At 42.6% G+C, this 18,821-nt stretch overlaps 1 protein-coding gene across 7 annotated transcripts in view; it reads right to left on the minus strand.

Moving 5' to 3' along the window:
• Window positions 1–18,821, minus strand: part of LOC140301408 (serine/threonine-protein kinase BRSK2-like) — a 181,510-nt gene that overhangs the window by 70,629 nt on the left and 92,060 nt on the right. For all 7 annotated transcript variants that reach the window (XR_011914911.1, XM_072379830.1, XM_072379829.1 and 4 more), the window contains exon 3: window positions 3,566–3,651. Coding sequence is in view for 6 of the 7 variants with exons in the window: in XM_072379830.1 (XP_072235931.1) it covers window positions 3,566–3,651 (86 nt within the window). In the remaining variant the exon portion in view is untranslated. The remainder of the gene's footprint in view (window positions 1–3,565; window positions 3,652–18,821) is intronic.

Here is an 18,821-nt window from a genome sequence, read left to right on the forward strand (position 1 = left end):
CTGGCTCGGCTGTGATTTGTGAGTGTGGGAATGTCTGCATCAGACTCTTTGCATCCATGATGACCATCCGTCCCAGTCCTCGCCACATTAAGAAAACAAATTCCTGCTCGATTTGGCGGCGCCGCCTTTATCAATTATTGAGCGACGCATTGCGCCGTGGCACCGGAGCACAGCTGCAACATACAGGAGATTAATGTTCACAATAAAAGCAGAAGATGCATGAAAGCAGCAGCGGGCCGGCTGAAGCGATGGAAACCTTTCCTACTTTAACAGAAATCATAAAGTGCGGCTCACATTAGCGTTAAACTGAGCCGGAATAGTTCACCTGGTAATGTACTTTACGGGCCATACAGCAGGATAAGTGCAGAGCATAACTTTATGTTCATCCGGACACTTGCTTTAGTGTTTTAAAAGTCCTGAAAGTTATTTCTAAATTGATAGAAATGACTGTTTTTGTAGAATCTTTTATGAATCTCTGTGATGTTAAAACTGAGCTGCTGGTCTTCCCAAACCAACCAAACACCACAGCATCTGCATCCAAACTGAATCCCAAACTAGAAACCTGGGTGTCATGATTGATGACCAACTAACCTTCAAAGATCACGTTACCTCGGTTACTCGTTCAGCCGCTTTGCATTTAAACATAAGAAAGATCAGACCATACCTGACCCAACATGCCCCCCAGCTCCTGGTGCAGGCCATGGTCATCTCCCACCTTCACTACTGCGACGCTCTCCTAACTGGTTTCCTAACTGGTCTCCTAACTGGTCTCCTAACTGGTTTCCTAACTGGTTTCCTAACTGGTCTCCTAACTGCTCTCCTAACTGGTTTCCTAACTGGTTTCCTAACTGGTCTCCTAACTGCTCTCCTAACTGCTCTCCTAACTGGTCTCCTAACTGGTCTCCTAACTGGTTTCCTAACTGGTCTCCTAACTGCTCTCCTAACTGGTTTCCTAACTGGTTTCCTAACTGGTCTCCTAACTGGTCTCCTAACTGGTCTCCTAACTGGTCTCCTAACTGGTTTCCTAACTGGTCTCCTAACTGGTCTCCTAACTGGTTTCCTAACTGGTTTCCTAACTGGTCTCCTAACTGGTTTCCTAACTGGTCTCCAGCCTGTGAAACCTCTGCAGATGGTCCAGAACGCGGCGGTGCGTCTGGTCTTGGATCAGCCTAAAAGAACACGCCCCCCCTCTGTTCATTGAGCTCCTCTGGCTGCCCTTAGCATCAGATCCAAGTCCCTGATGTTAGCTACAAAGAGCTTAATGGAACGGCTCCATCTACTTGAATGCTCTTGCAAAGGCTTCTGTCCCAACTGGGTCCCTCCGTTGGTCCCAGGATTGTCGTCTAGCAGCTCCTACACCACGCCTAAGACAATCCAAACTCTGTTCATGTGTCGTCCCACGATGGTGGAATGACCTACCGAGCGCTACCAGAACAGGGGCGTCCCTGTCTATCTTCAAGAAGCTCCTGAAAACCCAGCTCTTCAGAGAGCATCTCCTATCCCAGCACTTACCTTGTACTTCCCTCCCCCCTCTATCTCTGCACTTTATCTTTCTGCACTTCCTTCTATGCCTGCACCCTATCTCTACTCTGTCCCCTCTGACAGAGTCGGACTCCTGGGTTCCTTCTATGGAGCTTATTGTTAGCTTTTTATAAAGCTGTTATATCTTCATTTGTAAGTCGCTTTGGATAAAAGCGTCTGATAAATACAGAAACAGAAATATATTATTTATCTTTTTACTGAACAAAGCTGAAACACAGAGACTGAGCAACAAATAACGGGTTTTTCTTTTTTCCGGAACAACAACGGCTCTGATTATTACAGCCATGCATGAAATAGCCTATCAGCCCTGCTGGGGACACCATGCAAACCAGCTGATTTACTGCAGCACGGAGCAACATGTTGGTCTATAAACTTCTCTCAGATGGAAACACAGCTATCGTCCAAATATGTTACAGTTACTGTAAAAAGGAGGTAGAGTCCTTCAGTTGGAAATCTTCTGGGTTAAATCCCACCTTCGCCCTTTAACACGTAGAAGCATCCTTGGGGAGGATACTACATCCTTATGAAGGTGCTGAGCCACACCGTGTCACCATAATACCCACAATGCACCTTGGCGTTCATTCTACAAGTCTCTGGAAGTCAAGCAACTCTAACTTTTCCAAACAACCTCCCCTCATCTGTTGAGGCATTAGATTCACATCCTGTTTAAACTCAAACCATCCAGAGAAACCACCTCTAAAGGAACTTAACTTAATCTTACCGTCCATCCAATCATTTGAGAAACACAGTGTTCCATTAAAGGGGAACTCCAGTATTTTTAAACCTTGTTTATTTAACCTCATGCAGAGAGAGAAAAAGGCAGGAAAGTGGATTTTATATGTACATCCAGTCATTTAGCAGATAGTTTTATACGAAGTGAGGAACAACATTCAAGCTTCAGGAGAATAAGAAACACTGGTTTATGTATCTAAATCTATTTAAAACCGAATGCAGCAGGTAGAGATGTGCAAACTAAGGGTACATTAGGTCTGGTTTTAGTGAAGAAGGTGTTCTCTAAAGAGAAGGAAGCTCTCATTCCAGAGCGATTAAAGTGACTGAAAAACATTTAAAGTTCCTAAAAGTCTCGACTCCAAAATCATTACAAACATAATTAAATAGTGCTTTAAAGGGGACCTCCGGTATTTTTAAACCTGGACCTTATTTCTGGCATGAAATAAGTTAATCTACGGCGTCCTTCGGTAGATATTTAGATAACTGGAGATCCATATAATGGAGTGAACGGGGCTTAGAGGATGCAGCCTCTAAATAAGGCATTATCTGTCTTTATTTCACCAATACTTTAAGAAGAATGAATGAATGAACGTGTGCTATAGCTCTGTTAGCTCATAGCTGCTGTTATGTGGCTACTTGCAGCTATAGGAGAGCTAACGGAGGGATTTCTACACAGGCACTCTACTGGGACCACACAATTTTTCAAGCGATTTCTGGACAGTTTTCCAGAATCCGAATGAAATCAGGCAGAATCTCAGGAGAGTTGTGGCGTGCTCCTGTCATCGCTTTTGGTTTAAGGTGGTCATAACACTCAGTCCAGACTGTTTTAAGGTGGTATTTCTCACATTAAAATCAAACATGTTTAATATTATCCTAAATCTTTTGTCTTGTTATATCTAAATTGTGTCGTTCAGTGACTCTTTCGGCGTTTTCAACCAACACGTGTGATGCAGCCTCTAAATAAGGCATTATCTGTCTTTATTTCACCAATACTTTAAGAAGAATGAATGAATGAACGTGTGCTATAGCTCTGTTAGCTCATAGCTGCTGTGTTGTTGTTATTGGCGGCTATCGGGGGGCTTATAGAGGGTTTTCTACACACTCGTCTACTGGGATGACGTCATCGACGCCCGCCGCTGCAGCACAGTTTATTCACTCCGGTAAGAACGTCCATTTTACTCAAAGTTGTCGTCAAAATCTGATAAATATCCTGCCATGTTGCACAAAACTATCAGCAGCAAACTCCGTGTGAAGTTAGCCGACTGTCACAGAGCACGGAGTGAATACTTACAGGTATTTCTTGTTTTCGTAGACATCGTGAAGCTTTAAAACGTGGGGATGCTCTATGAGTTTCAGGATGGCTATCTCCCGCTCCACCTGCAGAAAACACAAAGAGAACACAATCAGTCACAAAACACGGAAGCAAACAGTCTGACGTCGAGCTCCACTCAGGGCTGAAGAAATTAGCTTTGAGCCAGAACCTGCAGCCAGAGTGACGAATGGAAGCAGACGCACGCAGCATTGTTGGTTGTATCATATTAACCACAGAAAGTGGCCCTCCAGGGGTTTCACTTCCATGTTGTTCGGTGCTTGCTGAAGCAAGAACTTTTAACCTCTGGTTTGGTCCAATTGTAGAACCCAATGGTCTGAAAGACGGCCGTGTTTAAAAGCTGACACTTTTAATTTAACACAAATGTGCTACAGTGACCAGCATCTCACGCCTGGATAATCAGAAAGAAAAGAGAGAAATCCGCCGACTGTAGCGGCAGAAAAAGGAAACAATCAGCTCCTTCAGATGAAAATGAAAACCCTGATGATGACACAGAATGCAGATCAGCTCCTCACGTTTTGGTTATTTAGATACCGGCTCACCTTTTAGTTTAATCCTCAGATTAAACCGTGATTAAATCATCTGTCTGTGATGTTTAACTTTGTGTCATAAAAGTGTAAATAGCTCGAGTTGCTGTAAGTCTGCAGATGTGATGCAGTCAGTGACAGAAGGTCTCATGAGAGCAGCCCAGCACGTTAGCATTTATCGCTAACAGGGTTTAATGTGTCAATAATTAAAAAAATGATTTGAAACGTCGTCAAATGTTTGCTTTTTGGATTGATTCATCAAAAGAAAACTTCCCGGTGAACGTTATATAATGACATCGCTGTTTAAATTGAGTCACTCTGCTGCACCAGAGATAAAACCAACATTAATTAAGACTGTGTTGAGAGACAGAGCATCGGTTTCCTCCCACAGTCTGAACGCAGCGACCACCTGCACGACCTCACCGTTCGTGGCTCCGCCTCCTGTCCTTAAAGGTTACTAAATCAGAGGACTGAGGGACAAAAGCTGCTGTTTTCGCGGGTTTTTCCTTTAATTAAGACCATTACTACACTTTAAAATACTCCAACTTAAAGATTAAAAACTAGTTGTGTGTCTCAAGCAGAATAATGATAATTTTGTAAAGCGTGGCTCCAGTTAGAGTAAAACAAAGTGAGTCTGTGTTGAACACAGAACCGACAGAAACACCACTGGCTGAAAACGGCTTCGTCTTCACGAGTCTTTAAAGAAAAGATCTGCAGGAACACAGTGCTCCATTAAAGGGGAACTCCGGTATTTTTAAACCTAGACCTGGTGAAAGTCGGCGTCCTTCAACCAAAGGGCTTTTATTTCCATTTCTTATAAAGTAAATGTGTGATTTACTTCCTGTCCCCACACTACTTCTGAGTGTGTTTATGTGAGTATTTTACAAACTTATGTGCTTACGTTAGCTTTGTGGTGGGTTTAATATGTAGGAAAAACTGTTTGAAAAAGGACAATTCTGTCTGGTTTAAAGGGGAACTCCGGTATTTTTAAACCTGGACCTTATTTCTGGCATGAAATACATTCATCTGCTCACATATAGATATGTAGATAGATATTTAGATAACTGGAGATCCATATAACGGAGTGAACGGGGCTTAGAGGATGCAGCCTCTAAATAAGGCATTATCTGTCTTTATTTCACCAACACTTTAAGAAGAATGAATGAATGAACGTGTGCTATAGCTCTGTTAGCTCATAGCTGCTGTGTTGTTGTTATTGGCGGCTATCGGGGGGCTTATAGAGGGCTTTCTACACACTCGTCTGCTGGGATAATGTCATCGACGCCCCCCTGCAGCACAGCTCATTCACTCGAGTTATCTAAATATCTTCTGAAGGACGCCGACTTTCACCAAACTGTTCTCGGTGAGTAGATTAATGTATTTCATGCCAGAAATAAGGTTTAAAAATACTGGAGTTCCCCTTTAAGGAGCATAGTCTGGACACTGTGTTTTCTTCCCCTCTCTCCCCACTCTTTGCAACTCTTCAAAGTTGGCGCATGCATTTGCAAGCTGCCGGGCTAATTTCATTGTGCTCTATGCAGCCTCTAAATAAGGCTTTATCTGTCTTTATTTCACCAATACTTTAAGAAGAATGAATGAATGAACGTGTGCTATAGCTCTGTTAGCTCATAGCTGCTGTTATGTGGCTACTTGCAGCTATAGGAGAGCTAACGGAGGGATTTCTACACAGGCACTCTACTGGGACCCCTTCATCCACACGCCCCCCTGCAGCACAGTTTATTCACTCCGGTAACAACGTCCATCTCACATCTCATCACAACGACGACCTGCTGAATCTTAAAACAACTGCCTCAGTTCGTAGCACAAAAAAACTTCACGAGTCTTTAAAGAACAGATCTGCAGGAACCAATGGGCTCGAGGCTGAAGCCGCGAAGCATCAAGGGACCGGCTGACATGTTGCTTTGGTTCAGATCATGTCCTATAAGAGCTTTTTCTTTGCCAGCAGTCTGCAGCTGCAGGTGAGCGTCATGAAACGAAACAGAAGCTTTACAGACGCTGCCCTGAGCCGTTCCAGTGCTGCTCCACCTGCTGTGCTCTGAATCTGCTGCCAGTTGCCACCTCAGCAGGCCCAAGGCTGAACTGAATTTAGACCTCTGCACTGCTGGAAACAAACTGTCACAGCGGTTTCTGCACATACTTCATCGGTCAGACGTGTTACTAAACCTGTCTGAGCTCCTCAGTTGGAGCACTTTTTAAGGCCTGGCTCAAGCTTTGGGTCAAATCAGGGAATTTCTGGCATAAACATAGAAATTTAATAGAAAATGTTGCTGCTTTTGACTGAAAGCTCTTATTTGCAGAGCTGCAGGACATCTCAGCAGCCATCCAGGAGGAAATGTATCTTCATGTTTCTTCTTGTATCTTCATATATCTTCATGTTTCTTCATGTTTCTTCATATATCTTCATGCATCTTCATGTTTCTTCATGTTTCTTCATGTTTCCTCATATATCTTCATGTTTCTTCATATATCTTCATGTTTCTTCATATATCTTCATGTTTCTTCATGTTTCCTCATATATCTTCATGTTTCTTCATGTTTCCTCATATATCTTCATGTTTCTTCATGTTTCTTCATATATCTTCATGCATCTTCATGCATCTTCATGTTTCTTCATGTTTCTTCATGTTTCCTCATATATCTTCATGTTTCTTCATATATCTTCATGCATCTTCATGTTTCTTCATGTTTCTTCATGTTTCCTCATATATCTTCATGTTTCTTCATATATCTTCATGTTTCTTCATGTTTCCTCATATATCTTCATGTTTCTTCATGTTTCTTCATGCATCTTCATGCATCTTCATGTTTCTTCATGTTTCTTCATATATCTTCATGCATCTTCATATATCTTCATGTTTCTTCATGTTTCTTCATATATCTTCATGCATCTTCATGTTTCTTCATGTTTCTTCATGTTTCCTCATATATCTTCATGTTTCTTCATATATCTTCATGTTTCTTCATATATCTTCATGTTTCTTCATGTTTCCTCATATATCTTCATGTTTCTTCATGTTTCCTCATATATCTTCATGTTTCTTCATGTTTCTTCATATATCTTCATGCATCTTCATGCATCTTCATGTTTCTTCATGTTTCCTCATATATCTTCATGTTTCTTCATATATCTTCATGCATCTTCATGTTTCTTCATGTTTCTTCATGTTTCCTCATATATCTTCATGTTTCTTCATATATCTTCATGTTTCTTCATATATCTTCATGTTTCTTCATATATCTTCATGTTTCTTCATATATCTTCATGTTTCTTCATGTTTCCTCATATATCTTCATGTTTCTTCATGTTTCTTCATGCATCTTCATGCATCTTCATGTTTCTTCATGTTTCTTCATATATCTTCATGCATCTTCATGCATCTTCATGTTTCTTCATGTTTCCTCATATATCTTCATATATCTTCATGTTTCTTCATTTATCTCCATGTATTTTTATGTATCTTCATGTATCCTCATGTATCTTCATGCATCTTCTTGTATCTTCATGCTTCTTCATGTTTCTTCATATATCTTCATGTTTCTTCATATATCTTCATATATCTTCATGTTTCTTCATTTATCTCCATGTATTTTTATGTATCTTCATGTATCCTCATGTATCTTCATGCATCTTCTTGTATCTTCATGCTTCTTCATGTTTCTTCATATATCTTCATATATCTTCATGTTTCTTCATGTATCTTCATGTTTCTTCATGTATCTTCATGCATCTTCATGTATCTTCATGCATCTTCATGTTGATATTTCAGCACAATCAGAATGCTGCCGTCTATATAAACACATCGGAGGAGTCCAGGAGACATCTGGACAGGTTGTTATAAATCAATTTGCAGAACTAGCTGATCTTTATACATTTTCACAGTGTTGACAAAAAATGATGTCGGTGGGGCAAACATGAACTTAACTGACAAATGCTCAATCCAACAGGAGCCTGCTCAGATGAAAATGTTAAATGTAGGATTCAGGCTCAGTTTACTTCCTGTTCCTGTTCAATCAGTGAAGACAATCTTCTGTGGGAATCTATAACTCTGTCTCCATCACTCACTGAGCCCTCAGCTTTCTCTGCACCTTCACCAACAGAGGCCTGAAATCTGAGTCATCCTCAGATTGACGTGAGATGTGTGGCGATGTGACAGGTCCGAGAGGACAGAAGACACCTGAAAATTAAATTTCCATCAAAGCCACCTCTCTTCAAAGCTCTGTCATGGTGAGTGGCAGCGGTGGCGGCTGACGGCAAATAAATAATAAAAGAATTCCCTTTAATCTTTGGACCGGTCGTCCCGCAGACCACAGAGTCACAACCGAGCTGAAGAGCAAGAAAAAGCTCTCAGAAGATTTTTCAAGCTTCTTTCAGGTGAAAATCAAGTAAAAAAAACAGTTCAGTTTGCAGATATTACTTTAACATAAAGTGTAAACACAGTCCGGTTTAACGCTGCTTCTGGGTCATGATGCTTCGACTTCTTTGACTCCCTTTAAGCCGAGACTCACGACACACCAAGACCCCACATTTCTCTACCTTCCCCCCAGTTCTCATCAGCCTCCAGTCACTGAAGTAGATGCAGTGAGCTGAAGAGCAAGAAAAAGCTCTCAGAAGATTTTTCAAGCTTCTTTCAGGTGAAAATCAAGTAAAAAAAACAGTTCAGTTTGCAGATATTACTTTAACATAAAGTGTAAACACAGTCCGGTTTAACGCTGCTTCTGGGTCATGATGCTTCACCAAGACCCCACATTTCTCTACCTTCCCCCCAGTTCTCATCAGCCTCCAGTCACTGAAGTAGATGCAGTGAGCTGAAGAGCAAGAAAACGGTCGAAAAAGCTCTCAAAAGATTTTTCAAGCTTCTTTGGACCGAGGTGAAAATCAAGTAAAAAACCAATTCAGTTTGCAGATATTACTTTAACATAAAGTGTAGACACAGTCCGGTTTAACGCTGCTTCTGGGTCATGATGCTTCGACTTCTTTGACTCCCTTTAAGCCGAGACTCACGACACACCAAGACCCCACATTTCTCTACCTTCCCCCCAGTTCTCATCAGCCTCCAGCCACTGAAGTAGATGCAGTGACCTGAACTGTGTCATCATTAACACAATAACATGTTTCAGATTCCCCTGAGTTGCATTTATTGTGAAATTATTCACAGACATTTCAATAAGCTCAGACGTGTAATCGACTTGATACGAGAGGACAGGGGAATAGAATAGATTTCTCTGTTAAGAGCTGAGAATAAGCACATCTGCTGATGATGACCCGCCTGAAACTCATGGACCACCTGCTGTTTTCTGCACATCTTCACCGTGCACAGAAGAGCTGTTTTGGCGTGGGTGCACACAGGTTACTGTTGGAAAACTACGATTCTTCAGTATTTTTCACACAGTGACCACAGCAGATACAATCAACACCAACATTAATTATGGAAATTACAAAATTAAGGCATTTTACTGATAAAGCGACCGAGTAATTCCCTGAAAAACGGCCTTTTTTTGTTGACAAGGGTCAATGAATTCATCTTTAATGTATTCCAGCAAGCATTCAAACATTCTAGATATGGGGAATTCAAAACAGTCGATAGCTGTTTGGGATAAACTTCATTAAAGGCTGAGCCACCGGGACAGATCTGCAGCTTTAGTGCTGTATTCACAGCTGCTTTGCTCCCTGCTTCTGCAGAAATGAACATAAAAGAAGACACTTCTGTGAATGATATACCTTTGGGTGCAGCTTTTTGCTTGAAACTGGGAAAGCGAGAAAGCCTCCTGCTGCTTATTTTGGGTCAGTTCAGTAGCTGGTCTTTCAGCATTGTCCATTTGCATTCAGACCACCTGTGAATGTGGCCTGAGGCGTTCGCACCCAGGACCCATCATCCAGGTCTGAAAGGGGCCACTTTTTCTCATTTTCCAGCTCAAAGTTTGCAGATGTCAGGTAAGTTGAGTAAATATGAACTACTTTCATTCCCCCGTCGCCACATCAGCTCTGACATCATCAGCATCAATCTTTAAGATACTGTGGTTTCTCTGTGGAGCTGTAATTTCTACCTTCCACTTCTACCTTCTGTTCTTTGGTCCACACACTCAAAGGTGAACATACACTCATGTTTGGAATGGATGCTGGTGTCACATGTCAGCCCACCCAGAGCTAAAACCTTCATCACTTCACACGAAGAAGAATCAGCGCCTCAGAATCCGAGACTATGGTTCTCAGCTGGAAAAGGGTGGAATGCTCTCTCCGGGTCGGGAATGAGATCCTTCCCCAAGTGGAGGAGTTCCAGTATCTCGGGGTCTTGTTCACAGTGAGGGACGAATGGAGCGTGAGATTGACGGCGGATCGGTGCAGCGTCTGCAGTGTTGCTCTGCACCGACCCGTCGCTGTGAAGAAGGAGCTGAGCCAGAAAGGGAAGCTCTCTATTTACTGGTCAGTCTACGTTCCCATCCTCTCCTATGGTCAGGAGCTGTGGGTAGAGACCGAAAGAATGAGATCGCGGATACAAGCGGCTGAAATGGGTTTCCTCCGCAGGGTGTCTGGGCCTCCCTTAGAGATAGGGCAGGGATGTCAAACTCCGGTCCTCGAGGGCCGCTGTCCTGCAGGTTTTTAGATGCTTCCCTGCTTCAAAGCACCTGATTCAGATCAATGCATCATTAGCAGGCTTATGCAGAATTTAACAATCTTTCGAAGAGATCCATTTAATCTGGATCAGGTGTGTTGAAGCAGGGAAGCATCTAAAACCTGCAGGACAGCGGCCCTCGAGGACCGGAGTTTGAAATCCCTTAGAGATAGGGTGAGAAGCTCAGTCACCCAGGAGGGGCTCGGAGTAGAACCGCTGCTCCTCCGCATTGAGAGGAGTCAGATGAGGTGGCATCTGGTTAGGATGCCTCCTGGACGCCTCCCTGGGGAGGTGTTCAGGGCCCGTCCCACTGGGAGGAGACCCGGGGAAGACCCAGGACACACAGGAGAGACTATGGCCTGGGAACGCCTCGGGGTCCCCCCGGAAGAGCTGGAGGAAGTGGCCGGGGACAGGGAGGCCTGGGTTTCTCTGTTAAAGCTGCTGGAGAAGCAGCAGATGATGGATGGATGGACTTCACACGACAGTCCACGCACAATGTGACACGACAGAGGCTAATTAAACTATTAACTGTGACCCATATGTTTCTGTAATATGTCGTAATGAAGTGTGAAGGCGTGCAGAGAAGGTTGGGGGGGTGAGAAACGCCGGTTGTAAAGCAGGTGAAACGCAGCAGCCAGAGGTTTCATCCCATCTGAGTCCTGACCTCAGTTATCTCTGTAGAGGCAAATTAGAAGAAATGCTCCCAACTATGATCAAAGTAATTAAAAAAGCATTAATATTCAAGCTCTTAGCAAGTTCGGTCAAGCATGCTGCAGACAATGAAGTGTGCGCTTTCAATTAAACCATCTCACGGATGTCTGGTAGATTCCTCTGAAGCCATCGTTGTTTAAGGGAATGTTGGAGGAGGTCAGAAAAATATCTGTGTGACATTTTACCACAGAAGCTCCTCATTAAAGGTGCGAAACCTCAGTTTGAAAAGCCAGGACGAATCTTATGCTGACTTTTTGTCTTTTAATATCTTTAACCGAGCGTTTAAACCCGCTCTTTACCCCCAGAACAGCTGATTTAGCTCTTATCGTCCTTAGCTGCCTCACAGAAAACTAAGGAGAAGAAACCTAAAAAAAGGTTCCTGTCTGGTGACTGCGCTGCATATTACTCATTGTTTGACGATCTAATAATCTCCATGATGTAATCCCTTTAAAACACGTTAAAGGTAAGAAGATCTTAAAGCTCATCCGCCTGTGATATCACCAAGACTTAGTGGGACAAAGATTAACTCATAGAATTTGAATGATTTGAACATTAAAGATGCAATTACACCAGTACATGGACCCATGCATCAAATAAAATGTGCTATAAACTCATCGATGGCTCAATTATACCATAAAAGCCAGTTGGCGATGGTTTAGCTGCAGATTTTATCTCTTGCATAGTTGATTCAGATTTAGAGAAAGGCACAAATATAAACCCCTGCTTGAGCAGATATAACCCTCCAGGATATCCCGATTTCACCTGAAATATCTAATTAATTTGAATGTGTCTGTTTTATAGCAACCAAAGCCATCAGTCCTCCTTCTCAGGAGTTTTTTCTGCACTTATCAGCTGTCTGTAAGGCACCTGAAGCTGTATTAAGCTCTTAACTTCAGTGTTTTGGGTGCCTGAACCACAGAGAGGGGAGTGCAACGAGTAGAAACTTAAACTGGGCCCCAATGTGATGCTTTCCCTCTAAAGCTGGATATGCAGCTCGCCATGTGACACCTGCCCTCAGCACATGTCACATTCACAAACTGCTGATACAAATTTTCCTTCTTATTCCCATTGAGAGGCTCGGAGCTCCCGTTTCATTCCAAACGCCTCCATGTGCGCCGCTTCCAAATCTCTATTTAATTGAAACACGATACAGAGCAGAGGGGCACAAAGAGCGATAAATTGGAACATCCGGTCAGTAATCAAACCGCCATCTGTTGCTATGACGTCTGGGTGATGCTGGAAGAGAGAAGAACCCGACCTGCTCCGGTGTCCAATCACAGGAGGAGACAGAGCATCCAGGCATCTTATGAAGCAGCACAAATCGATTCAGCAGAACAACAGGAGGAGCAGGTCTGCACTAATAAAGGGTGAGAGAACGGGGGAGGGAAACACGAGAGTTTAAAATGAAAAGGTAATGATAGCCTTAAGATGAAACGATCCGGGTCCAAACATGTTGACCCACATGAGTTCTTTATAATTAGCCCCTAAATGCATATTTCTACACTGTTAGTGGAGGTTTAAACCCTGATCACATGTAATGATCCAAAGTGGCTATTTAAGGGTACAGCAGTGAAATATTAACACTTTTATGTGCATGGAGGGGGCTCCTGGGTTAGAGTTTCCATTCACAGGGGAAGCAAATCTGAAGCAATCTTTTGAAAAGCTCCAAAAAGAAAGAGAAGTGACTCAGACATGTTTCCTGGAGGTGAATAAGCTCAGCTGTGTGGTGCTTCCAGAGCATGGCAGCGTTGTCTGAAGAGGATAAAACCTGCAGGAAAAGGACAAAACTCCTCCTCCTCAGGGAGTTTACTGAGGCTAAGACCAGAAACAGCTCCTGAGTGACATCATTTTAACTTGGTTAGTGGAAGGCGCAGTGAACTTGTTGTATGTGAACACCATCTGAATCCAGAGGCTTCATCGGGCAGAAGAGGATGTCCCAGCTGCATATCTGCTCTTTACAGATGGGATGTTCTCTCGGTCTTTTAAAGCCATGACTGCCAACGCAGCAATTCTCAGCTGAAATGACTGAAATCTGCCCCTCCAGATCCGAGCCTATGGTTCTCAATCAAAAAATGAGTGGGTCAGGAGTGGGTCTTTATCTCAGGCAAAGTAGTTCCACAATCTTTGGATGCTGTTGACGAATGAAGGCAGGATGGAGCAAGAGATGGACTATTTATAGATGGATTATGCATCCCTTTCGGCCCCGGAACACCCCGGGATTCCCCAGAAGGACGTGTTGTGCCAGAACAAGAGCAGAGAGCCTACTGCATGTGAGGAAAGAGAGGCAATAAAAGAAGGGACAGGAATGGGAAGCACAGGAGACGTTTCACCCAGCTGAGATGCTCCCTGCTGGGGAACTAAGGGCAGCATGCCCGGTTTTTCTACATCCAGACGTCTGATGACGAGTGAGACGAAGCCTTCACAGCCTGCTCACTGAGTGACTGCGTCGGACAGAATACGTTCACAACAATCATACAGCGGACTCACGGCTGAGAATGGATTCAGGTCAGTGGTGAATCATGGGAAAAGGGCAGATGCTCTCTTCTGTGACAGATTGCAATCAGCATCCTTTCACTCATCTGTCGCCTGGTCCATCAAACCTCTGCCAGTCAGACGGGGTGAAGACGTTCGAACCGATGCGGCTGAAGATCTGGGTGCAAAAACAGAGCCGGATTTCCTCTGTGGGAGGAGAGCATCCATCCTTCAGCGTCAGAAGTGTCACTCACGCCGTCCCGCGTTGACAATCAAAGCCTCTGTAAACGGTTACGTCCTGTGGAGCCACAGCTTTCTGCGAGGTTCTCTGCCTATAACAAGCTTTAATAATGTCACATCACACCTGCCTGTTAGACAGAAATCTGTTGTCAAGGTAGGCCTTTCCTCCATCAGTCTCATTACAGATGGAAACTTGTGTCATTTCTATGATATATAATTCATTCTGTAATTCGTTGAACTGCAGCAGCCTCATCAACATCTGAAATTAAGTTAAATGCCAAGATGAACACAAACCAACATGATTTGGTTGGCAAACAATTAAAAGCTCTCCCAGAAAGGCTAATATCATTCCACTTATAGTAAAACATCTGCAGCAGCAGTTATAAGTTGCGGTTAAAAGTGTAGGCGACAAGTCTTTGAAATACCAAAGCTTCAGTGCAAATCTCACAGAGTTCAGCGCTCGGTTCAGTGTCAGTCTGAAGTAAAGTGAGACTTTATTTGGTCCGATTGTTTCCAATAACTGCTGCAGCTGCCACATCTCACATCTGGGTGCACCACAGAAGATTTGGGGACTTTCAACTGATCGAATCTGCTGAATAATGCTGTTACCTGGTCATGCTGCCCAGAGCTGCATCATCGTGTGTTTTCAGACTCAAAGGAGTTCCTTTCTGCTGTATTAATTCTACCCGAAGGCCAGAAAACACCAAAAATAACCACCCTCTTCTTTGCTCTAAACCCCTCAGCGGGAAGCTGCCCTGCAACGTGTCATCCTGCCTCACTTTTTAATACTGTTCTGTTTCTAAGATTTGCCGCTCCTCAGATAACAAATTTCACTTCTACCCACTGCATGGAGTACATCCTGCTCCTCATCATCTTCTGCAGGAGGCCTGTCTCACATCAAATGGATTTGTAAAAGGGATTAAGAAAGATTTATTGTTAAAGTCAGGAAATAACCTGAGCTGCATGATCCACAATCAGCTCATTACAGAACCACAGAGCCTGGCGATCTTCAGGTGAGAAATCAGGTCCGAGTCGAGGGTTTTACAGACTTTTACACTGTCTGAATGTGGCTGAAAATGGCAAAGATTTTACTAAATACTCCGGTTTCCTCCCACTGTCCAAAAACAAGGATGTCAGGTTAACTGGTGACTCTAAAACTGTCCTTAGGAGTGAGAGTGAGCGTGGATGGTCCAAGGTCCAACCTGAGTTGTATTAAGCAGGTATAGAAAATGGATGAATGGATGGTTCTGAGTCTTATATGATGTTGAAGTTCAGCTAAAGTCCAACAAAGTAGTACATCTATGCCATCTGCTGAAAAACTGGTACCTGCACTGTTCATGTGCCTGTGAGGTATAAAATAAGTGAGACTTATTGTCACAAAACAATACATTTTCTACCATCCAACAGCTAGGGGGGCCGGGCTCAGTGCAGCAGGTTTAAACACTGGTTCACTTAAAGAACCAACAACCTGAGCAATCAATACCCGAATCTGATCAATAATATCGTAACATTTAGTAAAACCGATCTGCATCATGAGCTGTGGCGAGCGCTTGAGGTGACATTTTGCTCCTGGTTGCATCCATCAACTCATGTTCACAGTAATTAAGCAGCAACAGGAGCTTTACAGCATGTTTACCCCTTTAAACCCCTTCTGATTGATTCTGGTTCCGATTCCAATTCTTATTCCAATTCCGATTCTTGTTCTTGTTCTTATTCCGATTCCAATTCTTCTTCTTCTGATTCCAATTCTTCTTATTATTATTATTCTGATTCCAATTCTTGTTCTTATTCTGATTCCAATTCTTCTTCTTCTGATTCCAATTCTTCTTCTTCTGATTCCAATTCTTCTTCTTCTTCTTATTCTGATTCCAATTCTTCTTATTATTCTGATTCCGATTCCAATTCTTATTCTTGTTCTGATTCTGATTCCGACTCCGATTCTGATTCTTATTCTTATTTCGATTCTGATTCTGAAATAAAACACATTCATGCTGAGACGCTACATGAGACTCGTTCAGGTGAAAACTTTTTAAGAAATTATGCTGCTAAGTTATTTAAAAACTGTGAAACTTCTTGGTGGAGTTTCTGATTCATGATTTAAACACACATTAAGTGTAAAATACGTCACAGAAAGCATTCTTCTGACAGTTTGTTAACGGGTGAATAAATGAAAAATTCTGCTGCACACTGCAAGGATCAAACTGAAAAGGATCAAACTCACGACATATCAGGTGTGGAAATGATCAGGATGCTGCACACGCACGCGCGCGCACACACACACAGACAGACACACAGACAGACACACACACACACACACACACACACACACACTCACACAGACACACACACACACACACACTCACACACACACACTCACACACACACACACACACACACACACACACACACACACACACACACACACACACACACACACACACACACACACACACACACACACACACACACACACACACACACACACACACACACACACACACACACACACACACACCTGAAGCAGGAAGCGGTGGGCAGAATAAACACAGTTTAAGGGTATTGACAAGGTTAACACCACTAACACACTGAGGAAATAAAATGAGTCCGACCAGGCATGACGGGACCCAAAGAGCTCAGACACACAATCTGCTGCACTTCAACTGGAAAAAGGATCCCCCCCCACACACACACACACAGTTCAGACACATGTTTGCCTCACTTTCCACATGCTGTTTATGTGTTTTCATGCTCGCCACATGTCACATGCGCTCCCGCAGGACTCGACACACGAAGCAGCCACGACGTGTTTGGAATATGTTTCTAATTTACACGACATGGCTTCAGATCTAATTAACTGGAAGTCAGATTCTACGTCAAAACAACTCATTTCTGAATTTGCATACATGTGAGCAGGAAGTCTGTGAGTTCAGTCACTGCAAAATAAAGACCAGTCAAATCTGATTTTCCCCATTGTTTAGAGGCTGAATATCCTCAGTTTTCAGACTATTTTCAGACCTGTGTAAATCTACTTTGAATCAACATGAACTTGATCTAATAGAAGCTACACGTTTAAATCTTCAGTTAGTTTCAAGATTGGATCCGGATTCGACTCTTAAACTAGAAAACCTGCAGGACATTTCCATGTTTTCAGGTCCAAAGACTTCATATGAAGATGGGAAACGTAGCGTTGTGTGACAGAGCATCATCTGAGTCAGCAATCACTCTCTCACTGAAGCTCAGAGGACTCAAAGATCGGTTTCAGACGACACTTTTCTCTGCTCTGCTCACATGAGCCATGTTAAAAAAGCAGAACAGTTAAACTCTAACTGCTCACAAAAAGGTAACATCTGGAGACAATTAATCTTCTCAATGGTTCGTATGATTATTTATCAGGTCTCACAGAGGCTCTTAGGTTTTTTTGTACCTCAGCTGTGGATGCAACCGAGTGTTTCTTGGGTGTGCAACAGCCGGTTCACTGTGCAGGGAGAGCATTATCATCATCGGGACTCTGTTGAACTGTTTTTACAGTAATTCTTTAAGATTTTGTTTGCACCATTTCTGTTTTACTTGGATTATCTGATGTGAATGAGTTGAGCGACACAACAACATTTGCTGATTAATTCAAGGATGTATCTGCAGGACACAACCTTCTCGTTCTTATAAAACAAAAAAGCTTTATTTGTCAGGTCTCACAGAGGCTCTTAAGTTTTTTGTACATTATCTTGTCACTTCCTGTTTTATTTTGAAACTAACAACTCCTCTCGTTTCAGATAACTTGTGTCTCATTGTCTTCCCTGATTCCCAAAGTGTTTCCACCTGTTCCCCTTGGTCCCTCAGGTGTATTTAGTCTGCGTCTCGTTGCCAGTGTGTTGAATTGTCTTTCCAACGTTCTTCCTCCAGCCTCCAAAGCCTAAGTATCCAAAGATCTTGTTTATTGATGATTTCCTCTTTGAGAGTGATTTTCTGCTGTAAGTTTTGCCATAAATTTAGCTCAAGTGAAGTTTTTGTTTACCTTTTTCATTATCAGTAGTATCTCCTGTAGAGGAGTGTTTTTGGTTTATAACTTTAACATTCATAGCAACTCCATTAGAAGGAGTCTCTTCTGTTTATTGATTTATTAAATTTCTATAGACGGTTCGGAGAGGGATAAGTTTATTTGTAAGATTTCTATAACCTTTTGTTTTGTCCTCCTAGCGTGGAGAGAACTTTCTTTTGATAAGTTTTATAGTCTCTCCATAGGTATTGAGGAGAGTGAGTTAGGAATTTATAACCTATTACTTTGCTCATCAAGTGACTATCATTGCATAAATAAAACCATATTATTGATTCTACCCTGCATCTGCCTCCAGTGCTACATGATCGTGACATTATTATTATCGTCAGTGTCTGCTGGATGTTCCATCTGCTGAGAAAACAAGCGTGAGCTCAAATGTAAAGGGAAAAAGAGGCCTTGTTGTCCAGGTTTATTCCAATAAATGCAATAAATTCCAATAAATGCAAAGCTTTGAAGTTCTAACAAAGAATAAATGGTCTAAAGCTACATTTTGAAGTCTAAACGACCTACTTTTTGTCCCGGTGAACCTCACAGGCTGACTGTCTTATTCTCATTATCTTTATTCTGTCATCTTTTAATTT

This window comes from Leuresthes tenuis, unplaced genomic scaffold (assembly GCF_036924035.1).
Source record: "Leuresthes tenuis unplaced genomic scaffold, fLeuTen1.0.hap1 SCAF_2, whole genome shotgun sequence".
Taxonomy (NCBI): Eukaryota; Metazoa; Chordata; class Actinopteri; order Atheriniformes; family Atherinopsidae; genus Leuresthes; species Leuresthes tenuis.